The sequence below is a fragment of the Myotis yumanensis genome, unplaced genomic scaffold, assembly GCF_028538775.1.
Source record: "Myotis yumanensis isolate MYYU_CA2020_CCGP unplaced genomic scaffold, mMyoYum1.0.hap1 SCAF_13, whole genome shotgun sequence".
Taxonomy (NCBI): domain Eukaryota; kingdom Metazoa; phylum Chordata; class Mammalia; order Chiroptera; family Vespertilionidae; genus Myotis; species Myotis yumanensis.
This window is the reverse complement of record NW_027223764.1, coordinates 9,559,829-9,583,825: the sequence shown is the minus strand read 5'-3', so window position 1 is coordinate 9,583,825 and position 23,997 is coordinate 9,559,829. Positions and strand designations below refer to the sequence as shown.

General features: G+C 42.3%; 1 protein-coding gene across 1 annotated transcript in view; it reads right to left on the bottom strand.

The window, feature by feature from the left end:
* Window positions 1-13,841: 13,841 nt before the first annotated feature.
* Window positions 13,842-23,997, bottom strand: part of CCDC186 (coiled-coil domain containing 186) — a 40,893-nt gene continuing 30,737 nt past the window's right edge. Inside the window, exons 12-16 of the mRNA XM_070432221.1 lie at window positions 23,337-23,526; window positions 22,142-22,222; window positions 20,369-20,579; window positions 18,637-18,856; window positions 13,842-17,530 (exon numbers count right to left, since the gene is read on the bottom strand). Coding sequence (XP_070288322.1) covers window positions 17,447-17,530; window positions 18,637-18,856; window positions 20,369-20,579; window positions 22,142-22,222; window positions 23,337-23,526 — 786 coding nt within the window. The 3' untranslated portion in view covers window positions 13,842-17,446. The remainder of the gene's footprint in view (window positions 17,531-18,636; window positions 18,857-20,368; window positions 20,580-22,141; window positions 22,223-23,336; window positions 23,527-23,997) is intronic.

Sequence of the window (23,997 nt, the reverse complement as noted above, 5' to 3'; positions counted from 1 at the left end):
CCGGATGGCTTATGAAGAATTGAGGAGGGAAGTGGAAATAGTACCTTCACAGTGGTGAGACGTGGCAGGCACCACCTTCACCCAGGGAGGAGGGCTGACGTGAGCCATGATGTCACGTGGGTATCATGGACCCGCTGATGTGATGTGATGTGATGTGATGTGATAAAACCTTGTGTATTCTCCCCCAAACTCCTTATCGCGAGCCTAAATCCTGAGGAAAAACATATCTGACCAACTGAGTTTGGGAGGCATTCTACAGGAGAGCTGGCTGGTACTCTTTAAGAATGTCAAGGTCATGAAAAACTAGGGAAGACTGAGAAACTGTCACAGCATAGAGGGTACTGGGTGATGGTTAAAGGCATGATCTCCCTGGAGGAAATCCTGGAACAGAAAGAGGACATGAGTGAAAAGACCGGTAGCATCCACGTAAAGTTTGGAGTTTAGTTAATATAATGTACCCGTGGAGATAGAACATGTCCACAGTGGGGCAAATTGAATAAAGGTCCCTGACTGGGTTTCACAATGGTTAGAGCTTCAGCCCGGGGACTGGGGGGTTGAGCCTCCTTCCATCTGGCCAGCCTTGGACGAGAGCCTCTTCAACCCCCCTTTTAGCCCACAGAGCCCTCATCATTCCAGGGCATTGAGCCCTGTACTCCTGCAGAGACTGTTGAAAAGAAAGGCATCCACCAGGCCACGGTGGCTCAGTGGTTGAGTGTTGACCTATGAACCAGGAGGTCACAGTTTCATTCCTGGTCAGGACACAGGCCTGGGTTGTGGGCTCGATCCCCAGCAGGGGGTGTGCAGGAGGCAGCCGATCAATGATTCTCATGATTGATGTGTCTATCTCTCTTTCCCTTCCTCTCTGAAATCAATAAAAAATATAAAAAAAAAACAAAACAAAACAGAAAGGCATCAGTGCTCCTCTGAGACAGGAGAAGTCCAGGTAACCAGGACACAGCGCCTGGCTCCTCCCTTGGCAGAAGAAGGGAAACAAATGCCTCCCATTTTTTCCTGATGAGCTCACAGCTGAGCAAAAAAGGGGCATAGTTCATTCTCAAGCGGGTTACTCCATCACCTTAGATGTGCAAAACATGGCCTTGCATCACTACCACGTGGAGGGTGACACATTACACAGTAATGGGAAGAAGTGGCACCAGGCCCTGTCCTGCCCACCCCACCCCCAGGAGGGTGATGGAGAATAGCGAAAGGGTGGAAGAGCCCTTTCCATAAATGGTCAGCAGGAGCCCTTTCCAGGGGTGTCAATGGGAATAGCCAAGAGAGGGTAGTGTGGGCCTTTTACTAATCGTGGGACTCCAAGGTGACCATTCTGCATGAAGATAAGGCTCACTGTTCCTGAAGGAAAAGAGCCTTGCATATGTGAGAATTTTTTTCTTTCCTTCTTTCTTTCCTTCTTTCTTTCTCTCTCTCTCTCTCTCTCTCTCTCTCTCTCTCCTGTCCTTTCTCTTCTCTTCTCTTCTCTTCTCTCTCTCTCTCTCTCTCTCTCTCTCTCTCTCTCTCTCTCTCTCTTTGATAAGCCTCACCTGAGGATATTTTCTTCCATTGATTTTTTATAAAGAATGAAAGGGAGGATGAGGAGGAGGAGGAGAGAGAGAAACATCGATGTGAGAGAGACACATCGACTGCCTCCTTCATGCGCCCCAACTGGAGTCTGCAATGGAGGTACATGCTCTTGAACCCTCAAACCCGAGACCCTTTAGTCTGCAGGCTGATGCTCTGACCACTGAGAAACCAGCTAGGGGAGAATTTTCTTTCTTAATATGAGTCTACACTATAATTTCCCCTTGAGGAATAGTTCAAGGTGCCACCACTTTGCTCTTGGATACCCGAGGAGGTTGTATCTATCTTGCCCGTCTTGCCCACACCCCAATACCTTCCCTCCTTTGGAGATATGCATGAGCTTGCTCTAACAGGTCAAGGAGTCAAAGAATCCGAGGTGCCAGCCATGCCCACGGCAGAATTGGGAACAAGGAGACGCAGCCTAGAGGACTCAGTTACCTTGGGGTCTGGACCACCTGTTTACACATCACTGACCATCAAGCTGAAGCGCTAGGTGCCACTCCAGACAGAAGACTGACCTGAGCACAGGCAGGTGGGTACAGTGTTGGGGAGCCTGAGCCCCTTCCATTGGACACAGTTGAGTTTCCCAAAAGAGGTAGAGGGGGGTTCACACAGGGATCTTTGGAGAAGGAAGAACAAGCCGAGGACCGGAGGAGCCTGGCTAGGATTTGGGGGCATGTTGGCTGGGACGATGGCCACTACAGCCAGCTAATGAGGGGAGGGTCCAGAAGTTCATCCAATGTGAGGAGCGGTCACAGGGCAAGTGTAGTCTCTTTGCTGGGAGAGAAGGCAGTGGAACATCGCCGGGCGCAGGTCTAGAACTGATTTCAGGGGCTGTTGCTGGCTGCAGAGCCTCCTAGCTTCACTCTCCAGCCCTCCTGGGATTCTAGATGTCATCTCATACACTTTGTACGTTCCTTTCTGCTTTAAGGGAACAGTCTCTGTCATTTGCCATTAAAAAAGCCTGATTGAGTCCCGGCCATCATGGCTCAGTGGTTGAGCATCGACCTATGAACCAGGAGATCACAGTTCAGTTCTTGGTTGGGGCACGTGCCTGGGTTGTAGGCTCAACCTCCAGTGTGCGGTGTGCAGGAGGCAGCCAATCGATGATTCTCTCTCATCATTGATGTTTCTATCTCTCTCTCCTTCTCCCTTCCTCTCTGAAATCAATAAAAAATATATTTTAAAAGGAAAAAAAAAGAAGCCCGATTGACACATGCTAACTACTTTTATTTGAAATGTTCATTGATAAATGTCACATGGAAATGATTCCCTGGAGCCTGGAAACAGTATATCAAACGGATGTCACAGAATAAGGCTGCTGTTTAGTAAGAGACTGAAAATGTTTTTGTTTCCTCCTTTCATCATGCATATTAAATAGCCTGATCTTACATTACTTCAGAGCCTCCGAGACTCAGAAACCACCAGTAAGCACAGGAGGCTTGCGAGTTAGATTGAACTGCCTTTGCTGGGTTCGGCCTGTGGTTTTCCTCCTGTAATGAAATGTGAAGAGTGGGGGAGGGGATAGGCTCTGTCCTGTGTTGCTGCTGATGTTGTTAACCAACGATCTCAGGCTGTTTGGTATTTTTGGCTTCATCATTCCAATTTGCAGCCCCATTTTGGAAATAAAGCAAGATTGAAGTCCAACAGAAAGGAGTTTCTAAGCCACAAAGCAGTCTTCTGGTCCAAGGTAAAAAGTGAGATTCCTGAGGTCCCGCTTCTTCCCATCCAAGTTTGCTTGTTGCGTGTAGCAAGCTGTACTTCCCTAGTGCACTTGTTGGTTTCCTTCCTGTCTTAGTACTTACTGTAGGCAAATGTCTGTTGCAATGATTGCAGTATTTGCTTAGTGACTGTGGACTTTTCACTTCTTCTTGGCACTTCTGTGCAGGAGACTTAAACTCAGGACCACTTTGCTCTTGGAGACCCAAGGAGGTTGTATCCATCTTTCCCATCTTGCCCACACCCCTTTGTATGACATAGAACCCAAAAGAGAAGGGGTTCCCATGGCTGAGATGGGAGATGTGGGTATTACACTCCTCGTTCAGCTTTGAAGTTTCCAAATTCAAGAGAGATCAAAGGTACATGATGGTATCATTTTACTCTCTGTGAGATAAGGGCCCTTTTCAGCACAGATTGGAGATCCTGTGGTTTTCCTGCGTATTTTCTTTATGCAAGGACAGGTACACACTTTTCTAGCCTGTGTGTGTGTGTGTGTGTGTGTGTGTGTGTGTAACAGGTCCTTGTTCTTCAGAGATCCCAGGTGTGCCTCACTCTATCACAGTGATTTTCTTTCTTTCTTTCTTTTTTAGAGAGAAGAAGGGAAAGGGAGAGAGGGGAGACAGAGAAACATGGATGAGAAACATCGGTCAGCCTCCTCCTGCACTCCCCCTACTGGAGATCAAGACTATAACCCAGGCATGCGTCCTGACCAGGGATTCGAACTGTGACCTCCTAGTACATGGGATGACATCCATCCACTGAGCCATGCCAGCGGATAATTTACTAACTACGAAATAATTTGAGTAATTAGTTTATGTGTGCCATGAGATAAAAAAAAAAAAAGGTTGAAAATCGCTGTTCTATCAGATATTCAGTCTCTAAGAATGAAAGAACCTGAATTTTTTTTTTCAGCCTGAGTGGCCCCAGTTCCAAACCCAGAATGACCTCCAAGTTCATCTGAAACCTGCAGTCCTTAGCAGCCTTCTGTGATTGAGGAAGGAAGAATCAGGGGGAAGTTATTGAAGGCAAGGAATATTTTTGGTGAAGCTCCCTTAAGCTGTGTAGCAAACAAAGTCAGAGTCTTCTTCTGCTTTAATGAAATTTCCCATTGAACTCATCGAGCCAGCTTGCCATTCTGCATCATCTGCAGACAATGGCTCACCCTAACCCGGCACCTAGCAGGGTAGGTGTGGAATCAGTGGTGGTAGGTAAATAAATGAACCAACGATTTGCAATATCACTCTGGACTCAAATTCTTAAGAAGGCATGATATCCAGTAGCAACTTTGCAAATTCATCTTTTCATGGGGAACTTGGCCTCCAAACCTTGAGTGTATAGCAGAAATGTGACCTTCACACAGGCCCATAAGACACATTGTCCTAAGCTCCCCACCCACCCCTGTAGGCTGACCACTTGCCTTTGTAAGCATTTGACCCCCTCCAAAGTCCCTTTTCTTACTTTTTATCTCATTTGAGTCTAAAAACAGAAAGGAGGGCAAGTTTTATTCCAGTTTTACCAGAAAGTGTGATGGGCTGAATTATGTCCCCAAATGTGTTGAAGCCCTAAATCCCCAAGACCTCAGAATGTGACTGTATTTGAAGAGAGAGCATTAGGGTGATCCTAATCTAATATGATTGGTGTTCTTTTAAGAAGAAGGTATTAGGGGGGAGAGAGAGAGAGAGATCAGTCAGGTGCACACACAGGGATGATCATGTGCGGGCACAGCAAGAAGGTGGCCATCTGCAAGCCAAGGAGAGAGGCCCGGGGGAGGAGGGGGGGGGGGGAGGAGACTACCACCAACACCTTGACCTTTGACTTCTAGCCTCCAGGACTGTGAGTCAATACATTTCTGTCGTTTAGGCCATCCGGTCTGTGGAATTGTTTTATGGCAGCCCTAGCAAACTAATACAGGCTCAAAAGGGCAGAGAACTGTAGTCCACGGGCCCCAATTTGAACGTCCTTTATCAAGTAAAACAAAGTACTTAGCGGGGGGACCCCTGCCTCTCGACTGTCCCTCTGTCATGGGTCTTTGACCCATGTACCACTTCATCACTATTTAATTGCCCAAGAGATCATATGCACAGACACAAATTAGAATGTTCCTTTCATGTCAGGGGCCTTGGGGTTCACTTAGTATTTACAGCAAAATATTCCTTGGATCCTAGGCAGCACTGGAAATCAAGTCAGGATCCCCTGTCCCCACTGGAAAAAAAGCTAACACATCCCTTCTTCTCCATCCTTATTTTTTCAATATTCACATTTCTGATGTGAGCAACATACAGGGAATGACCAAGATTGTGAGAACAATTAGACTTTTCCAGGGAGACCTAATTCTGATTGAAACAGATTTGTTTCCTTTGGGGGATAATGAGGTGCACTGCCCCCCCCCCACTCCCCCCCCACACACACACACTCAGAGGGGCTGCTCACTCAGAGACAGCCACGTCTTTACTCTTACTGTGAATGCCTCCCAGGCTGGACTCCCTCCCGGGGGGCTGAGTGGTTGGAGCAGTGTTTTCTGCTTTGCATCCTGAAACGGAACCGAAACTTGGGCGTGAGCAATGTTTTGCATTATGAGCCCATTTCCCCTTCGACTCCCCGCCCGGGGAGGGAAGGCTCGCGGTGTCCCAGCTGGGCCTGACCTCTGGGGAATGTCTCACAGCCCAGGGAACAAGCAGCCTGGGCCCTGAAGCCTCGGCCCTGGAACTGGTGGCCCAGGAGCCAATGCTATTCTGGGCAGAACACTCCCCCTGCCGAGAGGGCTAGGGAAGCATTTGTCAGTGTGGAGCAGGGCGGGGGCGGGAGGGCGGCTGACTTTCCCAGCAGGCAGCGGTCAGGCACTACCTGGCCAAAATAGTAACTGCTGAAAGTGACAATGACATAATCCATGCGCAGCCACGGCTGGGAGGTCACATTCTGGTTCCCCAGCGAGCTCTGGCTAAGGACCGCCCTGGATGAGGACTCCACACCCCGCCCAGCTCCAAGACCAAGACCGGAGCGGTCCTGAGAATTTGCGTTCCCGTTCATTCATTTAAGTGCTGTCTATTAACTGGATTCATTAAACATATGCCTCGTGCCTTCATTCCTATCATCATTGTAGTTTTCCGAGATGATCGTAAGATCCTTACCAAGACACACACAACTGGCAAGCATTCCAATCGTGCCCACAGAGGCCAGCCTCACCACCGTGACCTCCAGTTCAAGTGGAGAAGTCAGTGTCCCACCCAGACTGTGCCTGGGGGCTTGGGGGCATGTGAGTGTCACCTGTGCCGGGCTGTGGGTAATGCAGCCCTTCCCTCTCTCCTAGGGACCCATGAAGTAAAGGCAAGTTTGAGTCTGCTGATCCCAAGCATGGGGACCCGGGGGAAGGGTGATCGTCCGTCCTCTAAACAGCCCTCCCTGCAGGAGGAAGCCTTGCTGTGGAGCCCTTAAGACAGCGGTTCTCAACCTGTGAGTCGCGACCCCTTTGGCGGTCGAACAACCCTTTCACAGGGGTCGCCTAAGACCATCCTGCATATCAGATATTTACATGACAATTCATAACAGTAGCAACGAAAATAATTTGATGGTTGGGTCACAACATGAGGAACTGTATTTAAAGGGCCAGAAGGTTGAGAACCACTGCCTTAAGAGGAAAACCACATCTGTCACTCAACATGACGAGTTTGCACACTTCCTGATACGCCGGGCAGAGCTATCAAAGCCCCAGAAATGCACCGAGCTGCCCAAGCCACTATTATCCTACACCCACTGGAAGTGGCTCCTTGAGAAGAGTTTTCCAAATATCCAACCAGAAACCCTCTGGAAACAGGAGAGAGAGGAACGGGTGCAGATTTCCTTTCTAGAGAAGAGCCGAGGCTCCCTGGGCAGGAAGGAGCTGGCCAACCTCTCCTGAGGGGCCCCGGCCCACAGGCTGAGACAGGGCCGCAGGGGCGCTGATGGAGGTGAAATGGAGGCAGGGCAGGGGTTCGAGCCCTGGGGAATCTGGGAGTGATGACCTGGGGTGTGAGAGGGCTCACGGGTGCAGATGTGGGCAGAATTCAGTGGCTGGCAGTGCCCAAGGGGAGCTGGTCCCAGTTGCTCTCCGCTTCCAGGGCACCTTTCAAAGTCCTGCTTAGGCACTTGGACAAAGCGATGAGCCAGAGCTCAGAAATGAGGGTGCGGCTCCTCCCCTGCCTTTTAGTTCTCCGAAGCCTTGGCTCCCGGCCTCTGCCGCCCCTGACCGTGGGCAGGCTCGCTTTCGGCTTCCTTTGATTCATAGGTGGCTGCCTTGCCAATAACCCTTTATAGGAAGCAAGAGGAACTCAACACCCCGCTCCCAACTTGCTGGGGATAGAGGAGTGCGTGTAGGGTTTCTTTAAAGAAGGAAATGACTGCACTGACTTAATTTGGAAGCCCCTGAATTTAATTTGCCCTTAATGTGAAAGCTGGGTTTTCTCTCCCACTTTCTTCCTGGAGCCAAGAAACAGCTCCTCCCAGCTCCGTTTGTGGGGGGCTGCGCGGATAGAAAATGCTTCGCCAACATCTCAGCTAACACCCAAGATGACATGCCCACAGAGGAGACGAAGACACTGAACAGACCTGGGACACACAGGGGGCTGTTCACTCACAGTGGCTGAGGGCACAGGGAGGAGGAAAGGGGTCTGCACTCTCAGTTGCCACCTCTAAACCCAGCTTTGTCACACCCAGCAGGTGTCCTTTCAGACTCCAAGGTCTTCTTTATGTCTCTACATAGATCCTTCTCAGGCCACACACCCTGCTGTCATTTTAGCCCTGGTCCCATCTCCAGTCAGCATTTGCCAGGAATAAAAGGGGAACACTCCCTTCTCAAACCAAGGACCTCAATGATCTACCTTGATTTTTCTCTGCAGATTGGAACAATTCACTGCATGGCTATCAATGACAGAGGGAAAGTGTGGTTATTGTAGGCGAATTATACTGAATTCAAGAACATTCTAAATCCTGAAGCAGAACCCGCTGGCTTTCTGCTTTGCAGGATGGTAACATGACATTAAAACAGCTCTTTCTCCAGGAAGGCATTTCCTCTCTGCTTACAGGGCTGCTTGATCAACCTCCTCCTGAACTCTTGACATATCTGAGCCAGAGCTCAGAAATAGAAAGACCACCATCCAGCTCAGACTCAGAACCCTACCTGCTAAAAAATGAAAAGTAAGATGCATTGAGTAAATCCCTCAAATTTAGTTCGAACTAGCCTCCCTGATTTTGGAGTGTTAGAAATTATGTTCAGTACCTGGCTGGTGTGGCTCAGTGGTTGAGCGTCGACCTATGAACCAGGAGGTCACAGTTGGATTCCGGGTCAGGGCACATGCCTGAGTTGCAGGCTCGATCCCCAGTGTGGGGTGTGTAGGAGGCAGCCAATCAATGATTCTCTCTCATCATTAATGTTTCTCTCCCTCTCCCTTACTCTCTGAAATCAATAAAAATATATTTTTAAAAAGAACAAAGAAACTATGTTGACTACCCACAAAGGACGATTTCTCAGATTAAGAAGTTGAAGATGTTGATAGCAGTGGAGCTGTTTGCCCCTCCTTAGAGTGAGTGGAGAGGTTGAGACGTGGATCTGCCTGATGTAAGGATGATGCCATCACAGCGCAGTGGTCTCGTTCTCTCCAACAAGTGCCCTCAAGGCACCTGCAAGAACCCTGCTCTTTCTTTCCAATGTTCAGTGCAAGGAGACTTGAAAATACAATTTTCAAGATCGGAAAGCTTTGGATAGTTTTTGCTTAGGGATCTGGGCACCAGTAGAATCACGCTCATGAAATGCTAGATTGTTAGAGCTGCCGGTCCAAGGGGGCTGAGTATGCGGAAAGACAAGGACTAAAGCCCTAAATTACAGGAATGGTCTCAGAATCCTGCAGACAGACACCCCGTGATGAGGCCAAGGGAGGTGCACCCATATTAGTCTGTGACGAATGGCTGGTTTCTTAACATTCCTCTGCCCCCTAGTGGCATTTAGAGGCTAAACTTAAGTCCCAAAGAACTTCCAAGGAGTTCCTAGTCAGGGAGGACTCATCCTCAAGACTTTCAGGACTTACCGTTTTAACTCAAACACATTTTTGTGAGACCTGACTCCAGGTCTGCTGGTGTGCTGGGTGATGACCTGAGGCCGCAGTACAGTGAACACTTTACCTGATAACTTACGGCAGGTGACAGCTTGTTCCTTCATAATAATGTGATCCACCCACAAAGCCTGCGCGCGCGCGCACACGTACACACACACACACACACACACACACACACACACACACCAGCTGGAGACAAGGCGTTCCACAATAACTCCATGGCTGCGGCTGCGCCTTCACCGTTTGGAATGCTTTTATAATGATACAGCCAAGGCTGCAGTTACATCGTGCTGTTTGCACGCAGTCTTTGGCCTGGTACCTTGCACTGTTCTCAAGCCTAGAAGAGCCAGGTGCAGTGTCATTCTGAACTCTCTCCCATTGCAGTAGCTAACACATAGCCAGCGCTCACACCACGTGGCCGAGTTATTGATGGGCTCTGGGCAAATCAATCAACCGAAGTAGTTCATGCAAAACATGTTTCTGTATCATTAGGTTTTTAGCAAAATTTCTGCCAAGGGAGCTTTTCAGTACAGGAAACAAAATTTGTTTACATATAAAAATATATTTGCAAGTAGAAGATGAATTTAGACATATCATTCGAAGCAGTCCCAAGACAAAGCTGTTTTCTGCCACATAATTAGGATGCAACGACAAAACTGTTTCCTTTCAGCGAAAACATGGCCCAGTGTCAAAGGGTGGTCCATGGCCAGGGTGGATCTTTGTCTTGCAAAGCCAGGGGCTATCCCTGCATCCTGACAGGCAAAGCGAGAGAACTTTCCCAGGGACCCTGACACCCTGGCAAGCAGTACCTGACATTTTTCTGTACTAGAATAATTCCAGTATGGCGGTCTTTTCCAATGACCTGAAGAGTAAACTGTGTCTTGGGCTGCACAGATTAATCTGAACTACCCAGGGAAAATGTGCCCAGTACCAACATTTATTGTGATCGTGTTTATACGCCTGAGTTAATTTTTCTTTTCTTTTTCTTTAAAAAAAATATATTGATTGATTTCAGAGAGGAAAGGAAATGGAGAGATAGAAACATCAATGATGAGAGAGAATCATTGATTGGCTGCCTCCTGCACATCCTCTATTGGGGATCGAGCCCACAACCCTGGCATGTGCCCTGACAGGGAATCAGACCGTGACCTCCTGGTTCATAGGTCAACAATCAACCACTGAGCCACACCAGCTGGGCATAGCAGTTAATTTTTTTTGTCATTAGACTCACTAGTGCTCAGCTTCCAGCCCCTTTCCTGGTTTTTATCAGCGGCAGGTGTAGTAAATTTGGGCCCATCGCAAAAGATTAGCGAGGCCCCAGCACGATGACTCACAAATACATGAAGCGTTCCATATGTTTAAGATATTTTGCAAACCCTAGGCAGTCACTAAAACATTTTTAAAAGAGGCATCACTCACAATGGAGGTATAATTGAATCATACAAAAATATTCAATCCAGCCCTGGCCGGGTGGCTCAGTTGGTTGGAGCGTCATCCGGTACAACAAAAGGTCGCAGGTTTGATCCCCAGTCAGGACGTGTATGGGAGGCAACCCATTGGTATTTCTCTCACACATTAATGTTTCTTTTTCTTTCTTTTTTTAAAATATATTTTTATTGATTTCAGAGAGGAAGGGAGAGGGAGAGAGAGATAGAAACATCAATGATGAGAGAGAATCATTGATTGGCTGCTTCCTGGACGCCCCCTCCTGGGGATCGAGCCTGTACCCGGGGCATGTGCCCTTGACTGGAATCGAACCTGGGACCTTTCAGTCCGCAGGCTGACGCCCTATCCACTGAGCCAAACCAGCTAAGGTAATGTTTCTCTTTCTTAAAAAAAAAAAAAAAAAAAAAAAATCAGCTCGTGTACAGGAGGCAGCCAGTCAATGATTCTCTCTTACCATTGAAGTTTCTATCTCTTCCTTTCCCTTCCTCTCTGAAACCAATTTAAAAACATTTTTTAAGACAATCAGGAAGAGGCATTCTTAGGCAGGTCCTTTATGGACGCTGACTAGCGAAGAAACAAAAAGAATGGCAACAAGACTCCAACTAAGAGTTTGTTAAATCACACATACTCATACACACATCCTCTTTAACAGATTATTGGTGTTGCTTAATCAAAGTTAGTGTAAAGAAAAAGAACCCAAAGATGACGTTAATCCGATCAGGGAGGCATGAGGACGTTGACTTTGGGGAGACAGCAGAGGATAGAGGAAGGTATCCCCAAACTGGGTTCAAATTCCAGCTCAGCAAGCCCTGAGCAGGAAGATGCTGTGAATGAGGCTTGGTGCCTGTTCCCTGCCACACGGGGTCCTCTGAGCCTCACTGGAAGCAGCTAATTGGTATTTTCTCCCGGTCCCTGCCTTCATATGTTTACCTTTCAAATTTGTGTTCCTTAGCATTCCAAAGGGAAAACAAGCACTCTTAAAACACAAAAGCAGTGCAGTACACTGTGTCTGACCTCTGACCAGAGTAGCTCCTAAATGCCACTTGGCTTTTGAAGTAAATAGAGCATGGGGTAAATTCTTAAAACACACAGTGCCAATCCCTCCACACTCAACAATCCCAAAGCAACACAACAAAACACAAAATTCAGGAACAAGCTTTGTTCAGAGCCCAAGGCAGCACCCTCCTTTGACATGGACTCCTTAGGGATCTGTGTTTTGGGAGAAGCGAGATCTTTGAGGCTCCTCCGGTGGGAGCAGTACAATGAAAGTGTCTCTCCATGCGGTGGGCAGAAAGGCAGCTCAAGACCAGGGTGGGCATTTGGGAATTCTTCGCTAGTGAGCGTTCATAAAGGACGGGCCTAAGGAACAACAGGTAGCATGGCAGGTTTAACTGATATTTCTTGGGACAAGCAAAGTGGAAGAAGGCTGAATTCACATCATACACGCTACTTCCTGCCCTTGGGCCTTTAATTAGCTATGAAACAAAAACTACATAGTGAACTGGATGGCGTGGAAAGCCATTCTAGTATGTAATATATTTCCCAAGTTAATGTTACCAGAGATTGACTATCCACAAGCTAAGTACTTTATTTCAATGGATCCTAGACTTTCAACAAAACACTTTGTGCAACGATAGAGATTCCTCTCTTATAGGTAACAGCCTTTCTCCTTTTTTTGAGGGCAATTAGGGGCATTTGTCTGACTGGCAAAAAGCAAGGCGTTTGGGCAATCAAAAAAAAAAGGGGAGGGGTGTTGAAAATTCCTCAGAAATAGAACACTTCTTAAACGCATGCTTCTTTTAAAAAAATAAGAATCAGGCTTCAAGTCAAGATGATGGTGTAGGTAAATGCGATACTCTGAACTTCTCACATCAAAAATTACCACTAAGCTACAGAGCAGTAATCATTCAGAACACCTGACATCTAACTGAACCAGGTCCTACAACTAAGGATATAAAGAAGCCACATCCAGACTGGTAGGAGAGACAAACACATGGAATGGGCTGCTCCCACACCCACGAATGGTGGATAAAAACTGGGATATCTCTGTTGCAGAGGTTCCCCCAAGGAGCAAGGTCCCCCAACCCAGGGCTCCAGCAGAGATTGCGGCTGAGATGGAGGCTGCTGGAGTCCCAGGGCCCACACAGACTTACTCGGACTCTCTGGCTCAAGGCTCCAGCGTTGAGGCAGCAGTTCGAAAGACATCAGGGTTATATGGGGAGGAAGTGTCTGGCACCAGGACGAGAGCTAGAGGGGCAGCTTTTTCCCAGAAATGCTGCCGGAGGCCAGCATTCCTTTTCTGGGACACCTCTCCCACGCACGCACGCACAGAGCCAGCAGGCAGGTGCCATAAATTAGTCTCCATTAACCAGCCCTGGTGATTCCCTGAGACCCCGCCCCACCCAACTTGCAGGCTCACCCAAGCTATTTCCAGTGGCTTTCCCATACAGTCTGTCTTGGCTCATGCTTCAGACTCCTAAAACCTCTCAAACAAGCAGCACCTGGCCTCAGCATGCCCCGTGCCTCTTGCTAAGTGTCCCTAACCCAGCATTAGCAGCAGCCAGCCTTAGTTCACAGCTTGGCCTCTCCTGGGCACCTCCAAGCCCAGCACAAGTAGGAGCATCTGCAGATCACTTGGTAGCTCATGTTGGGTGGCCCCAGGCAGGCAGGGCACAGTGGTGGCTGACCTTGACGCACCTTCCAGGAGGCCCCAGAGCCAGTGGATAAAAAAGCATGTCAAAGTTTCCCTCTTGTAAAAGGCCAAATTTTGCCATCAGTAATTTAAACAAAAATTTAAAATATAATTGAGCATTCAATCTAATCAATTGATTTCTAATAATTGATAGACTGAAAACAAACATGGGGAGCAAACATTTTTAGTCTGGTTTAAAAAATAAATTCAAGCAATCTGAATCAGCCTTGCCACCAATCTGCAGAATCAGTCTTTTTAGTAAGTGGTGTGTGTCAACAAATAATTAAAGATGACACTACAATACAAGTGGGTAAACAGGCATTACCTATTTAATAAGTACAATATATACATAGAATTCTCTTGAAAAGCTTAATTTTATACAGAGACATATTTACAAAATGAACAATGTAATCAAATTAGAGATTATCTGTACAATACACACATATATATATAGCTATATCTACCTATCTCTATATACATTTATATGAACTTTGGAAGATAAGCAAGTTTCATCATCGTAATCTAAATGGACAGCCATATTGCATTTTAAAAAAGGATTCCATTCCAGAAGAAAAATACAACTTTAATATACAATTATACTTTTCATTAATTATCCTGAAAATTCTTGATGTTTGGACACATTTTTCAATTATTTTCTCTTCTTCAGCCTTGAAAAGCTTTTAGGTTTTTAGTGCCACCAACTGGTGTTAAAAATTAATAATCTTAGTGTCAAAAAAGAATTGTTTTGTTTTAAAATAAAAAAGTTATTGAAAATAAGCTACTGGAGTCAACATTCATAAGGCAAATTAACCACACCAAATAACAACATGATTGATAAAAATATTTTCACCATGGTAGTATATATAACATTCACAATACTAATGGTTTCTAATTTTCCCCTACTGGTAAATATTAGTCTAAATTTACATGTAAAAATCTTTAGAAAATAATACAGTGCAAAACAAAGTTTGGAAACACACATGACTGCAGGATTAGATAATCTTTATAAGCATCAAGTAGGCATTAATAATTTACTAAAATGGCAAAAATCAAATGCCACTTTATGGTCTTTGGATTTTTTTTCCTTCTTACGGAATAATTAAACATCAAACTGTGACAAAAGTATGGAAATGTATGTAACTACCAAGGGAACAGCCATCTGCTGCCACGTACCTCAGTAAGGATTCATTTCCCAAAGATGCGTGCCAGAGTGAGGTTTCTGGGCCACCTACTTGCACAGGAGGACTGACCCTCTTCCCACGTGACTGGCAGGAGTGGCAGGGGCTCAGAGCTGCCCGTTTCCTGCTGGGTGCATTCTAGGACCACAGCTCTGGGAGGAGGGGAACTGCTTTCTCTGACCTGTTCACCAGTATCATCACGGTACCTAGTATGGCGCCAGGCAACAGATTTTCAATAACCATGTTTATTAAATGAATAAATAACATGGTAGCCTGATAAAATTTAATTTCAAGATGTCTATTTAAATGGTGATGAAGAAAGTTAAAAAGAAACCATCAAAGTTCAAACTCGTTATTCTGCTCAAACACATTATTTGCAATCCTTGAAACTTAACAGACTGAAGAAGTTTGGAGGGGTATGGGGGAAAAAAGGGAGTCACAGTAAATATTCACTTTAAAATTGAAACCTGGTGAAGTGTATACATACACACACACACACACACACACACACACAAAATCATTTCCTGCTCAAAGAAACCAAAACTGCACTAACCAAAACAGCCTTTGATGTGTACAATTCATAATGCACATACAAAAAAACTCCCCCCCAGATCTGAGGTTTATGGAGACCATTTTCCTTGTCTGGGTAGCCCATTCTTCTGTCCATATATTAACACAGTAAGGGAAGAAGCCCTCTAAGTCAGGAGCTACGTGTGAGTCAATAGAGATAGAGACCTGACATGTGCACATTTTTGTACATTTTGCTCAGTCCTGACCCCCCTATAAAAAGGATGCAGTAAAAACTAAAGAACAAAAGGAAAATATTGTCTTCAAAAGTTTTCCATAGTTTCTTATATTTTAGGGGGAAAAGTAATAATACGTCAAAATATGGTTTACAATAGCTTTCTTCTATTATTGTTTCCAATTTAAACTTCTCCAAATGAACGGTGGCACAAATGTCAATATTGGAATGTTCCAATTTTGTATGTAATAAACGTATACATATTTTTAATTTTTATGTTTTTAAGAGTGTATAGACACAGGATCACTATTTGGTCTCCATTAATACATTTTGTGTCTCAGAAGAAAATAAATATTGTAATGTTTGAATCTATATCACATAAGAAGCCGTAAAAATTTCGTTGCCTTGGCTACTCTAAGTAGTCTTTGGGAGTATCAACTATATGTCTAGAAGCAAATGGGAAAATAATTCCGATTTGATTGCACTTACCCTCTTATTCTGATAAATTACTATTGGTAAAAAGAAGAAGACACATTATTGTAAGACTAATACTTTTTAACAGCTATTTAAAAAATAAAATGTTTTAAAACTTGTATTTCCATTTTGAAGTAAAAAGATTTTGTTTTGGGATGACAATACATAACTTAATATACAGAAAAAACAATATAATGAATCATCTAACCCTTAGTAAATTATCTTTTTAAACAATGATGACTAAAAAAAATGTTAAAACCCATGAAAGGGATATTGCCACCATGAGCCCAACTTTGAGAACCATACAATTCTTGAAAGGCTTTTAATCTATCATCCCAAAGCTTACTTAAGGGGAGAAAAAAGAATGTAAAAATCCAAAACAAAAATGAGATTTTCTGCAAGACAAAAATATAAACCGCACACAGGAATTATAACAGATGAAAAATTATAAGAAGCAAGAAAAATTCAATGACATAGAAATACTGACACCACAACTGGCAATATTCAAGTTGCCACATTGCAAATAAATATTGTAAAAATCCAATAGGATACATAAATTTGGCTCTAAAATTCCTTTGGTTACAGAGAAGTAATTATTTTTTGTTTTAAATAAATACACTGAAACGCCTTATATGTGGGGATTGTTGGATCACTCCACTATAACAAGTAAGTATATCAATAGTGAAGAATAGGAGCTCAAACAGTACAGAATGAGTGCATTCTCTTGGGAACAGAATCTTCATAAAAATTATAAACATTTATCTTTGCATTTGATATTAGTAAAACGCAAGTATTTCAGTTTCAAAGAATTCACTATTCATCTCTGTTTTAATAACTAGTCAATTTCACATTTTAAAATATAAACGAAGTCCACAGGAATTTTCTAAATGAGCACGTTATTTTAAATCATATTTTATGTAACTGAAGATTTAAAAAACTCAACTATGAACTCAAACAATTTGAATCTGAAAAAAATGTACCTAGCCCAGATAAGGTACATACCTGATCATGGGCCAATTACCACAAGCTAGCTTTCCTATTAGCTTCCATTAAAATTAAAAGATTTAAGGATCACTGGTACCCTCCCTAAAACACAACCAAATGAAATATTGGAATGTCAAGACAAAATTTTTTATTTTTTAGTTTTCTTTTAAGTTAGGAAAATAGCATATTACTGGTCCTTTCATGCATAATTTTTAAAAGCTGGATCATTTTTGACATGATGTGTTTTAAAGGGGAAAAAATGGAGAAGGGTTTTCCAAAAGCCCTTGTAATGTTGAGCATTTCAATGATTCTTAGCAAATTAAACTATGTTGTTTTGGTTCTATGGTGGCTGTCACCATACGAAAACAGATTCCATCAAATCTACACTCTTACAGGACACACTGCAATGCATTCCTAAGGTAAAGGTACTTTTCTGTAGGTCAAACAATCATTCTTTACTGGCTGACACAGCTGGGGAGGCTCCGACAATACGTGCAGTGACCCTGCTCCTCGTGTGGTGGTTCTCTCTTCCCTGAGCAGCAGTTTCGTGTTAGGTTTTCTTCGTCCTCTGTTCTAGCTCGTGCTGGTGTTTAATAAGACGTTCTATTTCTGTTCCAAGTGTTTGTAGATTTTCCTTTAACCATTTGAAAAAAAGAGCAAAATAAGAACAGAACTACTAAGTATAATAAGTAAAAAGTGTTTCACTTGAACTACCTTTGCCTAAATTTTGAAGAGTGATGATTAGTCTTATATGTTATATGAAATAAACTAGACACAGCTATTTTCAGTAAAGTAGTCCTACATATTACAAAGTCATACTTACTTTTTTTTACTGAAGCTACAGCAAATTTTATTACATAAAATTATTACCAAAGTTAAAAAATAATTTTTAAAATCCACTACTAACTATCCAATAGCTAAACGGGCTCATCAACAGTCAAGTGGATAAAAAAAGCTGTGGTACATAAATACAATGGGATATTACTCAGCCAAAAAAAAGGAATGAAATCTTACCATTTGGAACAGCAGGGATGACCTAGAGCAGCGGTCGCCAACCAGTGTTCAGTGGACCACTGGTGGTCCATGAAGTCCGAAAGGTTGGCGACCACTGACCTAGAGGGTATTATGCTAAGAGAAGTAAATCAGACAGAGAAAGACAAATACCATACGATTTCACTTATGTGTGAAATCTCAAGGATAAAACAAATCAACAAACAAAATTGAAGCAGACTCATAGATACAGAGAACAGACTGGCTGATGGTTGCAGAGAAGTGGGGGGTTCGGGGGGACTAGGTGAAAAAGGCAAAGGGATTAAGAGTACAAATTGGTAGTTTTAAAACAGTCGTGGGGATGTAAAGTACATCATAGGGAATATAGTCAATAATATTGCAATACTATGTATGGTGCCAGGTGGGTGTTGGAAATATTGGGGGAACACTTTATAAAGTATATAATTGTCTAACCACTATGCTGTACACTGAAACTAATACAAAATAATGCTGAATGTAAACTATAATCAAAAAATAAAAATATAGCTAAACGATGACTTTTTACTCTTTCTTTCGTTGCTCTGTTAAAAAATTCTACTTTTCAGAAAAAGAACAACATGCTCTTTTTATCTCTGGGTAAAATGCTATCTTGCATTACAGAAATAGTTCACTATGTACTGTGTCAAACTATGAAACAGGCACCATTTTGCCATGTTTACTGGTGGGTAAGTGAACGAGAAGTACAAATACCTTCAAAGTAATATTTTTTAGTAATGTATCTTCCAAAACAGCCTGTAATTTTCGGTTGATCTCCAGTGAGAGTTCCAATGTCAGTCCACTATCAGCTGGATGGGATGTGTATAGAGACGCCATGATGCCACCCCGTCTACTTAAGTGGACTTTGTTAAAATCAGATGCTTCTGAAGAAAGGGTGCCTGCCTCTTCCCGTAAAATGTAACTCTGAATGATTCTGCAAAATAAAACCACACTATCAGTTATGTACCTGCAGAATGAAAAACGCTAGAATTTGCAAGAGTCAACTAATCATAAGCATCAAGATGACTAGCATAAATACCTACAAGGTTAATAACAGAACTGTATTAGGAAAGAAAGGAATTTTCCTTATTCAGATGCTTTCCTAAAGATATGTAAACAATGCTTTTCCATGTCTTTCCTTATTACTTGAATAAAAGTATTTGAGTAGTTTTTTGTTCCTATTTCAGTTCATATTTTCAATTTTCCTGTTAAGCTTAGAACTGTATTTTACTCTTTTTCTTTTAAAAGTTATGGGCAAACTTTTCTCTAAGTCCAAAATTATTTCAAAATAAACATGAGCCAATTGTGGGTAAAGACTGCACTATCAAAGCCCTTAAATGAGCATGGTATTTGTGAAGGGTCTGGCGCAGCACCATCCTGGAGTGTCAGCACGGGATGTGGCTCTTGGTCCGTCACTTACGGAGTGAGTGCTGAATCTGGAACAGTTAGTAATCTGACCTGAGCCCCAGCGACTATCTGCCAAATTAGAGAACTCATTCTCTCCGAGTAGATGTGAGAAATCAATGAGCTATTAAGTCAACAGGCATCGTGCCTCGTACTTAGTAGTTGCCCAATAAATTACCCCACTATGTTCTACCTAGCAGGAAAGATAATCCACAACACTATAAAGCTCTTAGAATCGGTCAGAAAAATAAAAACCTAAGTGGAGCACTTTAAGACCAAAGTTATTTTAATTATCTCAAAAAAATTAATGTCAATTGGTCACCATCATGAACAACACAGTAATTATCTGGACCAAAAAGCTGATAACCAACAGAAGACTTCAGTGGAAACAAATGGTCACTGACATCCTTCACGCTGGGAAGGCAACAGTACCTTAGACAGAACTTCGGGAATAACTAGCTATTGTGTGAGACCACAGCAGATGTCACCTTTGTGTTGGGATTCAGAATCCTTTCTGGTGGTGCCAAGACAACTAGCACTGGCATAATTTATGATTCCTTAGATTACCCAAAGAAAAATGAACCCAAACACAGACTTTCAAGTCATGGCCTGTATGAGAAGACCTCAAGGAAACAGAAAGACGCGAGAACAGGCTGAAGAACATCACGGGGACTCAAAGGCCAACATTAGTGCTGCAGAAAGTGAGAGGAGGTGGAACAGGAGTGAAGATTCTTCAGTGACTTCATTTGTGGCAACTGCAGATTTTTCATGAGAGGGTTAATACACTAAGAACTTTAAAAAACATTAATGTCTACTGAAATCTATTATCCCCTTAAAGGAAAGGTCTGTGTTTTCCTTAATCTCTGTATTTCTAAACCTAGAACACAACAAGTGATTAACAAAAGATTGGGAAGTGAATGACTATAATTAAGAATTATTTTTTGAAAGACAGGATCTTGGTGTGATTAATTCAAAAACAGTAAGTTAACCACTTGAATAATGGTATTTTAAACACAGAATATGTGACCATAATAATACATACTTTGTTTTTTTCCTAATTTCTTCCACCAATTGTTTGATGTGATCCTCCATAAATTCTATCTTTTCATGCTTTCGGGCATGTGCTTTCTGCAGCCTTACTATCCTCTCAATCAACATGGCCTTGTCTACTTCTGGGAAGTTATCCACAGCCACCGATGACCCGGTATTTTCTGGAGATCGATCTTCTGCACTGCTTCGAGCATTAATGGACCCTGAAGAGAAAAAAAGTTTAGACATTGTACCTGGTATAGAGTCATCTCTAATCTCATATTGTTTCTTCTAGTATGACTTTCAAATATTAACTCTGACAGAGTTGGGCACAGGACCCAACACAAGTCATACCTGGTTTGAGTTCTTATTTCTGAATATACTGATGATAGAAGTACAAAAAGACCTACTATATCTTTCAGGAATAGGAGAAGGAATATCAACAAAGAAACATGGAACTTGAGAAAAAGTCAGAAATAACAAGTCTGAAGTAAAACCAAATCAAACCAAGAAAAAGAGACAGACAGGAGAGTAGAATACAGCCACGTGGGCTAAGCTCAGATCAGCTCAGGAGCCAGGCCTCCCTAGGTTCAAATCCCACTTTCTAGCTGTGAGACTTCGGACAAGTTAATTAAACTCTCTGTGCCTCAGTCACTTCATCTTAAAATGAGAACAGCAGCATTATTCACCTCACAGGACTATTATCCGCATTTAAATGAGATACTACACGTGAAGCTGGAACAACGCATATAGTGAGCTCTAAGTGAATGCTAGCTATTATTTCTATCAATATCAGTTGTAAAGAATTTTTAACCCTTTTCCCTACAAAGTTAAGCTTTTTACCCCATTCTATAGATATTAGACAAGTAATATATCTTATTCAACTCATACACTAATAAATGGCAGAGCTGGGACCTAAATACCTATGTGTAATTTCAAATCCACGTTTCTTCTGCTACACCGTTTCCCACTATCGTAACCCTTGATGGCATTTCCCCCCCCTAATATGCAACTCCTGGAGCAGTGCAGGCTGGTGGCACGCAAGGGCTTTAGAATCTGAGAGCTCAGTCACTGAGGATATGGGGTTAGTCATGGAAACACATTTTAAAGTGGGAATTGTAACAGCTCACATGACTTTTCCAGAGTAAATGATATACTTAAAGCATTGAGCCTGGTTCCTGGCATTCCAAAATTGATATTTTGCTAATTACCATTTTCACAATGTTACCAATCATAATTTCATAGACTCTATTCATTTCTGCTGTACCATAAGCATATCAACCATGAGAAATGCTAATATTTTAAAAATACATGTGTGTATATACACTTAAAAATCTGATATATAACAATGGTCACTTCAGTAGTTCTCAGTAAAAGTAAAAAGAGAGACCACACTACAGCAAATCTCTCCGTAGGAATGGATACAATTTGAATTTAAGAATGGAAGAGGAAGTTGTTACACAGAATAGAGACAAAGCAGATAAGAAAAAAGGAGGTAGGGGAATAAGTGATAGAGAACCACGTGACATATACCTGAAACTAATATAATATTGTATGTCAACTATACTTTTAACTAAAAAGAGCTTTACATTCCAGAATTGGGGGTGGGGTGGGGGGAGAGCCACATGGCAAACCCTGGATAATGGAAATATTTCTTATAATATGTACAACTATCACTTTTTAAAATTCAAAATGAAAGAAAAACGTTTCAATACCTTTTAAAACAAAATAAGCTATTTCTTTTTATAATCAATCACAAAATAACTAAAACCATTAGTTTTTTTACCTGATGAACTAGAACGACTTCCCATGCTGCTGACTTCTTTATCATAGCCTCCATTCTCGACCTGATCTAATTTTCTTCGTGCTAGAGAAGAAAGAAATGGGTTACTTGTGACACTTATCATGACCATTTGCCCCTATTACCTCTGATTTTTATTGCTAAAATCACTTAGGCCAAGAGGGCTATAGGTGTCATTTATACAAAATGACATCTAGAAATGTACGGGTCAAATACAACATATATGGAAACATTACAATAACAACCGAGACTGGCTGGCATCACTTCGGTACGCTGAGCGTAACTGCTGGAGTCCTGAAAGATGTAGAAAGATACCAGAAATTTCCCCCAAATTTCACTTCAATTATATCTATAAAAACAAACTGACTTCTCATGGCAAATATCTGAATAAATTTATATTAAGTAAATGCTAAATCTCTTTTATTACTATGTGTAATCCTGTTTTGACTCAATAAAGCAGAGGAAAATAATAGAGAATAGGAAGTCAGAATGCATATCTTATTCATCTTTGTACCCAAGCACAGGACACACACGCCCAATGATTGTATGAATTTTAAAATGAAAGAAATCTGGATTCCAGCTCTGGCTATCAATCACTGTGTTTGGTTAAGCTATAAGCTTTCTGGGTTTCAAATTCCTGTACAATGAAAGGTTAGGTCTCACCGATCTCTAAGTTAGAGGTCTACTATATGGGGTGCAAGTTCAAAAGATGCTGCACAAAACAATTCATACACAAGTGTAGGGGAAAAATTTTAGAACTACTATTAATACTTCTATTTAATCTGACCTTTTAAAATTTATATTTCTCTTGTAGTCTAATATGCATTGGTAACATTCTAATATATATCAAATATAATAATACATGTTTAAAATTTATAAATATATATGAATTAGAGAACAAGTGCTGAAGTAATCTTTACTAGGAGTATGTGATCAAAAACATTTCGACACTACTGCCTTAAGTTCCATGAACAAATATATTTTAGCATAGAAGATGCTACAGGCTATTCATGTAACTGCAAGAAGTTTAGCAATTTGGTTTATGAACATTAGTACATTAAAAAGAACATAGGCTCTAATCCATGTGGAAGAACCTGATGTGAAAAGTCTTTTGTCTGTAAATCCTAAAGATTGTAAGAAACAACACACCTTCCGGGTCTAAGTGCGGAGGAATTCCTACCTTGCTGAAGTTGTTTGGTAAGGTCCTTGACACTAGAGGCATGCTTACGTCGCTGAGTTACTAAATCATCTTTTAATTCTTCAACTTGGGTACTCAGTGCTTTAACTTCTGTTTGTTTACAAGTGAGTTCAGCTTGCAGAGCCTGGACTTCCTCTTTTCGCAGTTCTTCCTCATTCAACAATCTACTTTCCTAAATATTAAATTAAAATAAAACAAAAACACCAATTTTAATAGGTGACTTGTATGTTTCCACTATTTCTCACAGTTTAAAACATTAAAAATACAAAGCCTTTGATAGTAGATTCTTCTATCATCACTCCTTTCTAGGTTTTGTTTACTGAGCTCCTCAAATTCTTCACATAGCAAACCAGGGGGGTACATTACTACATCTACCAGTTTACACATGCAAAAACACCATGTGGTACAGGTCTCTGTATTTTTTAACTAAAATCTCAAATTATTTTTATAAGTAACTTGAAGGCACTCTCATAACTCAGAAATATTAAACCATTTTTAAAGTACAAAAATGTAAAAATGTAAAGTACTTTTAAAAAAGATATAGTAATTCCAGCCCTAGTCGGTTTGGCTCAGTGGATAGAGTGGCCTGCGGACTGAAGGATCCAGGTTTGGTTTTGGTCAAGGGCATGTACCTTGGTTGCAG